The sequence below is a fragment of the Rhynchophorus ferrugineus genome, unplaced genomic scaffold, assembly GCF_030347505.1.
Source record: "Rhynchophorus ferrugineus isolate W39M unplaced genomic scaffold, kcgeb_rfMv2 rfM3, whole genome shotgun sequence".
Taxonomy (NCBI): Eukaryota; Metazoa; Arthropoda; class Insecta; order Coleoptera; family Curculionidae; genus Rhynchophorus; species Rhynchophorus ferrugineus.
In genome coordinates, this window is record NW_027472582.1 from 38,987,505 (window position 1) to 38,999,893 (window position 12,389).

The 12,389-nt window shown below is 31.7% G+C and overlaps 3 protein-coding genes across 5 annotated transcripts in view; 2 read left to right on the top strand and 1 right to left on the bottom strand.

Moving 5' to 3' along the window:
* The window catches only part of LOC143194144 (uncharacterized), a 626,523-nt gene that overhangs the window by 513,781 nt on the left and 100,353 nt on the right, over positions 1 to 12,389 (top strand). The gene's annotated exons all lie outside the window — the stretch shown is intronic.
* Positions 6,296 to 12,389, top strand: part of LOC143193658 (ATP-dependent DNA helicase PIF1-like) — a 187,075-nt gene continuing 180,981 nt past the window's right edge. Inside the window, exon 1 of the mRNA XM_076399982.1 lies at positions 6,296 to 6,366. Within this exon, the coding sequence (XP_076256097.1) occupies positions 6,351 to 6,366 (16 nt within the window). The 5' untranslated portion in view covers positions 6,296 to 6,350. The remainder of the gene's footprint in view (positions 6,367 to 12,389) is intronic.
* On the bottom strand, positions 7,390 to 9,177 carry LOC143192671 (uncharacterized). The gene is made up of 3 exons (XM_076398147.1): positions 9,046 to 9,177; positions 8,394 to 8,956; positions 7,390 to 7,419 (listed from the first exon to the last, which is right to left on the bottom strand). Exons 1-3 carry the CDS (start codon positions 9,062 to 9,064, stop codon positions 7,390 to 7,392), a joined length of 612 nt encoding a protein of 203 aa, XP_076254262.1. The 5' UTR covers positions 9,065 to 9,177.

Below are 12,389 nucleotides of genomic sequence, written 5' to 3' on the forward strand. Positions count from 1 at the left end.
ACATTTGGTTTAATTTAACGGCGGCAACATTTGCATTTGCGAATCTTAATTGTTCAGCTTAAATTATACGAATATAATACAAGTGATATTATGAGAAACTCTAGGACAAGTATATATAATATAATACAATATTATACATATATTACGAATAAAATATATAAGCATTGTTAAAACTGCATCAATCAACCACGAGATATTATCCCTAGACAACTAGAACTTCTTCTAGAACGTCTTCATATTTTAATGCAATCGGTATCATAAACATGTATAAACAGAAATTGAAAAAGAATTATTCTTACATGAATAGACACACATAGACTTACCATACCACATATCACATAGACAACTGATATGAAAATGGAATTTTGTACATTAAAATAATAAAATCGGAGTATTGTTTAATCTTCCAGGCAAATATATTAAAAAGGCGATATTAAACAAAGGCAGATTTTCGACTAGAATTATAGTGGTGAATGTATATGTAGTAATATAGATTCTGAATTAATACACAATATCTAATATATAGTCTATCCAAAGTTATTTGTACATACATCATCCATATGTATCAGACAATCAGGCAATACACCTGCCGCAATTTGTAAATTCGTTTTAGAATCATACAATATTTTCCTTCGCATTTTAATATAGTCAATAAGAGACACAATGCTGTATCTGATACGTACGAATATGTTAGCCGACTACCTGCCAAAGTCGTCCGGTTGTTAAACGAATGCAAAATTTTTCAAAACAATAGTGATAAGATGTTATAAACCGGAAAACTTTATTTTAGTGCTTTTAGTGCTATTTTAATACATTTGAAATAGCTGCTTATTATTACTCTGATTAAAAATTCGGAAGCCAGACAGAACAGATTGCGTCTCTAGTCGGTTACTTTAAACACGAACGAGATAATGGATGCCTCCTCTTGCCAGTAAAATTCGCTAGAGAAGTAAACATTTCTACTGTTAAATATTAAATTGCTGCGATTTTTAGTGAAAATATTTTTTAGGCTATTACAGCTGCACTGAATATTAGTATGGACACGGTCAATGAAATACCTCAAAAAATGAAAAATATAATCAAGATCAGCTTGATGTTATCTCTATCAGACCTACTAAATATATGAAACGTATAAAAACAGTGAGTAGTGTTTCAATACAAACATAATTTAATACAATTATTTTAGGAAACTGTTAGTTTGAAAAGTATCAAAGCAGTCCAATGGAAATTCCTGATAATAATTTTAAAAAAATATAATTTTTAAAAGCATATAATAAGATGAAGGAAGACTTATTATTTCAATTTATGTATTTATATGAGACATGGATAATTCAGAATGGGACCAATGTAGACAATGGTCACTCATGGCAAGATGATAATAAGAATAGTGACAACAAATGTTGACGGAAAAAGGCAAACGTTGGAAAAAAAATTGATTAGGTCTTATTAGTCATAACATTTATGAATAATTCCTTACAGATATATTGTACTTCATGCTGGAAACTGGAATATTTAATAACACCTTCGGTTTGGCTGAATTCTATCGGACTCATTGAAGAAGAAATTGATGAATGATGGAGTTGTAAACAAATGTTAGCTAAATAGGATATTAACAGATGAGTTATTCACTTGAATGAAGCTTTCTGAATATGACCTGATTCAATACTGACAATTTCTAAGACAGGGTGATGAGAGTGGTAACAAGTAAAGGTGAGTATACTGTTAATATATTATAACTGTAGGAAATCTTATTATAAAGTGCAAAAGATTTATGTGCACAGATTTGTCTGAATTATTTAAAATATGCATGCGCATTTGGTTAAAATGCGCCAGGAGAGAAGGAATAGTAACTCCTTTGCAGATATGGCAAATGCATTAAGAAGAATGCAGTGATTAAATCTAGTTTTATCAAGAAAGATGTATACAAGTACTAACAGAACAAACGAAAGAGAAATACAGTGATATCAAAATGTCTTAACAAAGAAATACTGAACGGAAGGACCCAAGAACTAGGCGTAAAAGGTAAATATAATCTCTAACGAAAATAAAATATATTACTTGGATATACAATTCAGTGCATTAGGCATCTAGGGGATATAACTACAATTGCGCCTAGAGCTCTAACTCATAGTTGGTATGGGAAAGAGTTAAATGCAAATATAATCAAACACAACCCTAACCTCCACACTATTATAACTGTGTACTTAATTGTAGTTTTAAGTATTTCGAGATTATATACGTTAGGTTTACTATAGTGTTAAAATAAACTATATTTGATACCAGTATTTTTGTTATTATTTTATTTAGATTAGAATTCTGTTACAAACCTAACTAAAACTCAGAATTGATACGGCAACATTGCTACGTTTTGGCATCACAAATTTAGATGACATATGTACATAATAACTTTGGATTTTATATGTTATATATAAGAATGTGTTTAGTGCCACTTTGCTTATTTAATTTATTGAAATGAATTGGTAACAATACGTTTTAATCAATATAATCGTATAATGAATGTCGAAATGAAAAATGAATACTTTCATGTAGACAAATGTCTAAACTGAAATCGAATTTTACAATTAAGTTATGTTGTTTAACAATTGTTTACACTGGTTCTTTTTCACTAATTTGCACACATAGATATCGATGATCAAAATGAATGCAAATGTATATGAAATATTTATAGTTATAGAGACAATAATAGTTAAAAAGCTAGATATCTCTTAACTGTACTTCAAAAATATCAGATGTGTTTATCGATTTAATCTGTTGGTATACCGAAACCATCGGCATGGATTTGCTTTTATTTGGTAAGCTGTTTACATTTCATCTTAATTACCCAGCTAGAATTATAGAGTTCCGTACTCTCCAAATATAAAGGAAAGGAGAATTATTTAACTTGTTAATCACATACAAATGCAACAGGATTTATCTAACATGGATCTATCACTGTTAAATATGCATAGTAACTGCACAAACAGATATCTAAATCATGCCAATTATTTCGTTACAAATTATCTAATAAAATCAAACGAATGATCAGAGTATAACAAATATTGTAAAATATTAGAGAGAAATTGATTAAATTTATGTTATTTAAATATTTAAAATAAAATTTAATAACAATTCTAAAGTATATTAAAAAAATTATATACGAATGTTTCAGAAACAAAAAAATTCTATTTAAAAAAGTTTTATGTTGTATTAAGCGCACGTGTGTATTTTGCAATATATCAGCAATATCTGTTGGTGAAAATGCCAAATATCACTGGAAACAACTATTACATTCAATAGCATTAACATTGCTCTACATGAAATTTCAGTATAGTATTCAATATATACAGATTCTAATCATGAAATATTCAAAATTGCACTTTCAATATTCTTTACTTTTAATTGACGTGAAAAAAGTGCTGATCCAGCTCATCAAGTAACTGTATAAACTTATAGTGAGACTGCTCCATCATTCTTGGTTTTGGCTTTAATGATTTAAAAGTGGTGATTTTGATCCCAATAACAAAGAACAGCCTGGATGACAAAATACATTCGAACACAATGAATTTTAAGACTTATTGGAACAAAAACTAGCTTAGCAAGAAACATAATAGCAGATATCATAGAAATAGTCAATTCGTGTTGTGACCAGATTTCTTTCTTTTGACTGAGAATGACATTTTGAAGCTTTTAATCAGGCGATTTGCTTGAGGGGTAAAAATAGTTTTCTATGGCTTTTCTTGTGGAGCGGTCAAGAATACATATACATTTTTCGGCAGATCCTCTTGCTTTTGCAACGCACGGCCGCACCTTGCAATATTTTTAGGATTTAGGATTAACAACTTCTGGCGTACCTAGCCTATGCCTTTTGGCTGGGGCACAGTTTCGAAATGCTGAATAAGTACGAAAATGAGTCGATCAAAATACCAAAGCAATATTGTTCTTTCCATGCGTTATCGCCTTGTTTCCAGAAAGAGGGAACAATGTATAGAAATTTATGGAAAATATTTTGGTTAGTAAACATTGCAACAATTTTCCTCTGTAAATGTTATTAGGTATTCGCCCGCAAAACACCTGCTGTTAAAACTCCCTCCCAATAAATTTAATATGATTGAAGAGTAAACTACTACATTATTGTTCTTCAAATACGTCTTTGTGGGAAGTATTATATCACTCTTTTATTATGTAAAAGGTCATGGCAAAATGCGAAGTATTTTAAAGTAAATCATACTCGTATTATCATTAAACAAACTTCTCGAAAATGACATTTGCATTTTAAAAATAGCCGTAAAAAGTTCGGTTCCAAGTTGCCAAATTCGGTAATGAAGAACTGGAGGAATATCCCGATTAGGACTTGTATCAAACGCTTTAAGATTTTCCAATATAATCTACATAGCTTAGGCTGTTAATCAAATTCAACTCGGCATGAATAAGGCAGAGTCAGTGAAAATTGGCCCGCTTGTATCTTTGGAACAATGAGAAGCAGCAGCGGACATTTGTTATATGTTATATGAATGTGTATGGAATATAACAATGTTACCAATAACAATATAATTCCATTCCATATTCCATTACTGAAATATGGGTTTTTCTGTTATAATAATTACCTCGCTTTTTCGCAAATTTCATATATACTACCCAGATACTACTCTATAGATATCACTCAATTCATGAAAAATTAAATATATTTTATAAAGGTGTAGAATTTTGTTTCCTCGTTTAACAACAAATCAGTTTAACTATAAGTTAGTGGTAATTAATTGGCGAAATAGAGCATTAATATTATAAGATTAACATAATAAATAAATATATGAATCATCTTTATTTTTATAATAAAAATAAAAACGACAATACGAATTAACTTTCTTTTTTATAATAAAACCTCGGAGACAAATGTATTGTCAATCAGTACTAAAAAGCAAAGCAATTTATCGTCGTATATGACTTACAAAATAGATGATGCTCAAAAAACTCTAATGAAAGGTAATAATCAATATATAGATGATGTTCATCTAATGTACAAAGATTATTGCTGAAATATAGGTTTTTTGAATTAAAATAATTACATAGTATTTCAGTAAATTTCGTATATTCCACTTGTATTATGATTCGTTAACACTAACAACAATAACAATTTTAACAATAACAATGTTATATATGACACTTATAATAAATCCAAATAATAAAATTAATTTCCTTATATATAACCTTATCTTTTATTATTTATTCAAACATTTTCAAAAATAACACCTAATTATTAATAAATATTTTTAACGTACCGTCACTGGTTTAGAATGATGAAAAGCATAGATGGCCCAGCTGTTTTTATTTGTGAAAAATATCTTCATTAATAAGGCAATTGCCTTTTCTCCACTCTTACAAACATGAGAAGTGCTGACACGTATTATCTGCACTTAGCTAAATTCGAAATATATTCATCTTAATTCATCATCTGAACTTAAATAAACCGGCTTTCTGTCATTAGAGCACCGATGATTTTTTCAACTAATATTTGTTACATATTCGTTTATAGGTAACAAAACCATTTTACATTTTTATTACATAACTAGCTGACCCGACAGACTTCGTCCTGTCAAAAAGATTTGTAATGTGGCAGTTTTTGTGCCTACGTATTTTAAAAAATTCTCCTGAACAGAACCATCACCCTGGTGATAGGGCGTTGCGAATAAAAAATAATTAAATAAAACATATATAAGGATTGAAAAGTAAGTAATCGCTTTATTGTTAATCATGTGAATCATAATTATTATTATTATTATCATTGTAGTGCTTTGTGGTATACGATGTTTTTTGTTTGATTACCTGGCGCATAGATAAACAAATCTGATGGTTTTCCAACACGGGAATAGGCAACATACAATTGACCATGTGAGAAACATGGGTTTTCTAGATTAATACCACAAACACTTAATGATTGCCCCTGGGACTTGTTTATAGTCATAGCAAAAGCAAGCCGCACTGGAAACTGTAGTCGTTTAAACTCAAATGGCACATCAGTTGGAATAATTGGGATGCGCGGTATGAGAACATCTTCTCCTTTATACTTTCCTTTGAGTATAGTTGCTTCTATCACATTGTTTAGTAATTTTTTTATCGCTAACCGTGTACCGTTGCAAAAACGCGGTTGGTTGATATTTCGCAACATTATAACCACCGATCCAACCTTTAATTGAAGATTGTGAGGTGGCAATCCTGGCAAATCCAGCGAGTTTAAAAATTCCGGTGGATAGTTGACTACATCATCTTGATTAGTAGCCGAATCAACTGATTTATATATCCTCAATTCGCCTGTAATTTGTTCTTGAATTTTGAAATTTAATTCATTTACATCTATGTTTTTTGCAGCCAGTATAGCTCGTTCGCTCAACCAAGGTTTCTGTAATTTTGAGAAACATCTGGAAACACCTTCTGAATAAGTTCATCTTTTGATCGAGTTAACTGACAAAAACTTTGAGGAAAGTTAATGCAGCCAGTCAACATGTCTATAGGAAATTTGTGGATCGTGGAATCACTGGCAATGTTTGACGAAAATCTCCTGCTAATAAAATCATTGCACCACCAAATCGGTTATTATTGCTACGTAGATCTTTTAAGGTTCTGTCTAAAGCCTCCAAAGATTTTTTATGTGCCATCGTGCATTCATCCCAACCAATCAATTTACATTGCTGCAAAACCTTTGCCATTGCAGAGTTCTTCGGAACGTTGCAGGTTGGAGTTTCATTGCTTTGCATATTTAATGGCAATTTTAGTGCTGAATGGGCTGTTCGACCACCTTCAAGCAAAGTTGCTGCGATTCCCGACGAAGCGAGTGCAAGTGCAATTTTATTTTGTGAGCGAATTGTTGCTAATATTAATGAAATCAAAAAAGTTTTTCCTGTACCACCAGGTGCATCTAAGAAGTAAATCCCTCCAGTTTCATCATTTGTTACTTTCATAAGAGTTTCAAATACATACTTCTGTTGTTCATTTAACAGTGGAAGATTTGTTTGAATTAATTCTTTCAAAGCGTTGAGATCATACAGTCTTTCTCGATGCAACTCTTGGTTAAAAGCGTCATGCATTGGACGATTGGGCGCGGTCAGGCCTAATTGAATTAATAGTTTGTTTGACATTATCAAGCACATGTCCTTAATTGAAATCAATGCTTCATTGTAAATTTCTTCACTGATTTGTATATTTGGATTTCCCATTCTATTCCGTATTTGATACAAAATATCATCACACATATAATCTTTGTACTTCATCCACAAATCAATTGGGTTGCATGATGGGAAGCATGTAGATATGATTATAGAAAACAATGTTCGTATTTGATGAGCGTGTGATGATATTACAGCATCATTGAGAGTTTGATCCCAATGAGCGTCATTTTCAAGCAATTGCAAACGTTGACACGCTTCTCTATAGGATCCACACAATTCACCATCAACAGTTCGTAACTGTTGGAATGATGTTGGGCCACGTACATTGACTAATAGCAGTCGTAAATAAAAACATTCATCATTGCTTGGATGTACTGAATAAATCCGGCCAATCGCATCGGTGGAATATACATCTGTATATCCTGGAACTGGTTTTCCTTGTTTCCGTCGTATAAATCTCCTTGAGGATTGATTCCAGGTATAATATTTTGGCATTTCAGAATATAGCAATGTTTGTGCGAAATCATCGTTTTGGCATGTCTCAAAAAAACTGGTTAATGTAGTAGATGGTGGCTGAGCAGCTCTTTGTACTGCGTTCTGTGCTGTAAAATACACTCTTTGTCCATTTTCTAAATGCACAGCTAAGTGAACAACAGAAGGGTGTCTCTCATGAATAGGAAAAGAAAATATTCGCCAAACTGCTTCATTACTACTGACATAGCGGCCCATTTGGTATTGGGTAACTTCATCATTAGAATTCTCTGCACCAATTCCAATCACAGCCATATCACTCCCTTTGGTTACATATTTGCAAATGTATTTAATCGATTTCACTGAATGGCAAGATTCAACGTTGATGTGTGCTTTGAATGTCTTTGATAAAATGGGTGAATATGGAACAATCCAACGATTATCTATTTCAATATCTTGTTGATTTAATTTGACAATTGTTGATTTTCCATTGTCTGCTGTCGATCTGCGACGATACAATGGATAACCGTCATTACCAGTAATTGTTTCCGATATTAATGTCCGTGGATATCGTTTTGAACATTTACCATCCATCATACACGGTGAATTTTGATTAAGAGTTCCACAGGGACCATGTATCATGTTTTTGATAACTACCTCATGCAATCCAGGATCTACTTGTACATTAGGGATTTCAGCTGATATCACTGCATCAACTTCATTTGGCCTTCCCTTTTCAACCAACCAAATCAAAATGTCTACATGTGGCAATCCTCGTTTCTGCCACTCCACAGAATACATCCAGCAGCGTGTCTCACCAAACACATTATGTTTTACGATGAAATTCATTAAAGATTTCAACTTTTGTCTAAAGACTCTGGCTGTAATATCATGACGATCAATGGGTGATTGCCCAGGGAATAACTCCTGCTTAATTTCTATCCATTGCGGATTGCATGTAAATGTGATGAACAAATCTGCTGTACCATAATGACGAACATACGACATGGCATCTTGAGCATATTCGTGCATATGCCGAGGGCTTCCGATGTATGTTGCTGGAAGAATAGTCATCCGACCGACATTCTGTGCATTTCCATCAGTATTAATCGCATCTCGAAGGTGAATATACTCTTCAGATCGGAGTTTGGTTTGATTCAACCTGATGAATGTTAATCTCTCCGTTTCAATTTTAACATAGATGTCAACAACATATTTGTGATATAATCGCCGACATTTCAATATGTGATTATCTTCATTTTCCCGAATCATTAGGCGGTATGAATAATAGTTCATTGAACTGACTTTTTTGTTGGTTTCAGAACCTGTAAACAGATTTTGTTTTAATAACATTCAAATACATAATATAGTGACTGAGATATTATCGCCATAACTAAACTAATATTTTAGTTACCTGTAATGGGATTTATCATTTTTATTGATAAATCGTAGCCATCTTCACCTTGCCAAAATATAATGGGATATTGCAGTGCATCATTTGAGCGGTGTGTTTCCTTTATACGTTGTAATTGATCATTCCGACGATGTAAGACAATATCACGGGATTCCAAATTTTCTCCAACTACAACGATAGTAACTTCATCAATAGTTGGTGCATTAAAACGTCTTGTATGTTGACCTGCAGGTGTTTTATCAGCTCTGATTACAATTTTGTGATTATCGGATGGCATCAGATCCAGGGCAGTTTTAAACAATATAATCAATTGATTGTGTTGATGAAATAAAGTTTGTAATTGTTCTAGAATAGACCTCTTTACTAAATTGTTATGTGCACAACGCAGATCAATTTCTTGTGGTGAATTGCCCATAAAATAAATTTGCAGGAATTTGTTGTCGCTATCTGACACTGGTAACAGTGAACCTGCTCTGTGATATATTTGCCCTTGTATCTGTAAATAAAAAAAATATTATGGTGTGGTATAAATTAATGGATTGTCAGTGATCAAACTTAAATAATATTTGATCTTAAAAAGTATATATTTAGTTTTAACTAATATCTATCAAATATAAAATATAATAAAAGTGTCACTGAAACTGAATCACCATATAATATGATGACTAAGTGATATATTTCGTAATGATTAAGAAATTGAAGATTAGTAACACATCTTAACTTTGGTGACAGAAAATTTTATTCGCTAAAATAATTATGAGTAACTGCTATAATACATACCTTGAAAGTTGGCATAAAATTTTCCCGAACTACATTTGTTGCCCCAAATGAAGTCATTTGAAAGCAATTGTTATATTGTTGGATATGTGTCAAAAAGTGTATAGAATCTGTTCCTATTCCTGAAACCAATGAGTACAATGGTTCTGGTGGTGGATCCAATGGTATCAATTTCACTTTACCATTTGCGCAACACAGTCCATTGGCTTCGTTTTTGTATTTTAATGCCTTACAGTGTGAGCAAACCAAGTTCATAGAACCAATAACAACACATTGGTAGTTACTGTAGTCAATTGACACATCGTAACTGAAAGCAGCTCGATTCAAACTTGCGCGATTATTAGTTGAATGTCGCGCTCGCGCTTCACGCGTTTGTGATATCCGAATTCTTTCACGTTCATTTCCGTCATCACGTTCTTGTGCAGTACGATTAGATCGGTAATTAGCTTGGTTTATAGCATTTCTGGTTCTTCTACCTAAATTGCTTCGTCTTATAGGTGGCATATCAAATATAAATTATTTTTTCACTAATCACGAACTAAACAAACACTAACTAACTAAACACTCTGCACAAAACACGATATACGAATTTGTTTCGTGTATCAGTTGACAATTCATCTGTCATCTGTCAAAAGTCATCTGTAACAGACAACTTTTTTTTTTAAATTTTATATGACTTGAACTCAAATCCTTTTAAGCCGTACGAATTGTTTCATTTATTTAAAATTTGGATATTAAAAATAATAAAACACTATTGGTAACGCGATTTTTGTTTGACTGATGTAATGACGTGGAAACTGATGCATTTTATCTCGCGTGCCGAAACTAATACAAAAGAAACGCCAGTTTCGGAACGCGACATTAAACTCCTCCAACTATGTATTCTGTGCTCCAACGCACACACTCACATTGTTTTGATAGATATGATCTTTGACGTTAGGAACACACCTACATTGCTTAGACAACAGTGAGTGCTTGTAATTTAATATGAACTTTATACCATAGCAATAAAGCTCAAATTGACTACGTTTTAGTTACAAATTATTTGTATGGGAAAAAGAAAAGGGCTATTTTTAGGGTTTTTCCAGCAATAATTCTAATTTTTCTCGCCGTAAAAACTATCCTTGAACTTCAACGAACATTTTAAAAAAAGATTTGGCCAAATTGGTCCAGGCGTTGTTGAGTTATGCGCTTACCAACACATTTTGCGATTCATTTTTATATATAAGATATAAATACGTTTTACCTTTAAAAGCTGATTTGTACTGTAATTATTTTTTAAAAAATAATTAGCGAAAATTAGTAGTTACCTAATAGTACTTTATTTAAATTTAATTTAGCGTTTCGAAATCATACGAACAGTTTTGTTACATATCAAATATTAAATTACGTTTTATTAAAAAAGTTTTTAGTAAACGTGTTTTACTAAAATATTTATAAAATATATTTCGTGACATAGAAATGCTCCATAATTAAAATAAAGCGAACAACAACAAAGCAGTAAATGTTGCACATGGAACATAGATCGCTTTGATTTTTACATCTTTTAAAATATATATTAATACGGCACCGTTTTCGATGTCAAAAATGTATTAATATACATATAAACACATTCATTTTACAGTGCTTCAATGAATTAATTAAATATGTTACATATTATTTTACATATTTAACGTTTTTCCAAAAAGCAGTTTGGTAGCGGAAGGTTAACAGCCAATTAAAGTGCAACTAAAAGAAAATAGAGAATAAGAATGATATAGCACTATCTATATATATTATTTTCACCGTTTATACTACAAGGTCTCTCAAAAGATAATTAAATTTAGTCAGGGATACTCAGCATAGCAAGACACCTGATAAATTATATAGAAAATAATAAAAATATACAGTATTGAGTACCCTAAAGACATTTTAGAATTATTATAAGAAAAAAGAGGAGAGAAGAAGAAATTGTATTATGCTAAGGCTTAGCAAGATAAAGTTGAATTTCCAAATTGAATAATATAACACCATGAATAACTTTCTACGTGAACTTGCTAGTAATACTAGTGCCAAGTATTCGCTATGGAGAGCTATAAAAAACCTAAATAAACCTAACATTCATACACTTGCGTTGAAGAGCTAAAAAGCTACAAAAGGATGAACATGCTATTTATCATTGCAACTGTATTGTTTGTAATGTAAAACATAATATTAGCGTAATGAATGCTCCTGGTTTTAACCAAATAACCGGGAAAATATTAAAAAAACTTACAAGAAAAGCACCAATATAGATCTTTAACCAGATGAATGGTTCGTTTAGACTACAATCTGTACCATAACTATGCTTGGTGGCTGAAGTAGTTATCATTTTCAAACCAGGAAAGCAAAATAAATCAAGAAGGAAAGTATATTCTAACATTAAAGTCCGTTAGCAAGTAAATCATAGAGTAAGTAGCCCTAGGGCTGAATCTTATTTCCAGATTTATTATTAGCTGGATTCTTAGGTTTCACTGACTCATACTTTCATTAACATCATATTTATGATGCTTGGTTAGTGGTTTTAGTTTCCGATTAATCAATATATC

Excerpts from the sequence above, each read along its gene's own strand:
- LOC143192671 (XM_076398147.1), bottom strand. Across the intron at positions 7,420-8,393 it reads AGAAACGAGGATTGCCACAT|AGAAGCGTGTCAACGTTTGC; the intron begins GTAGACATTTTG and ends TGGATCCTATAG.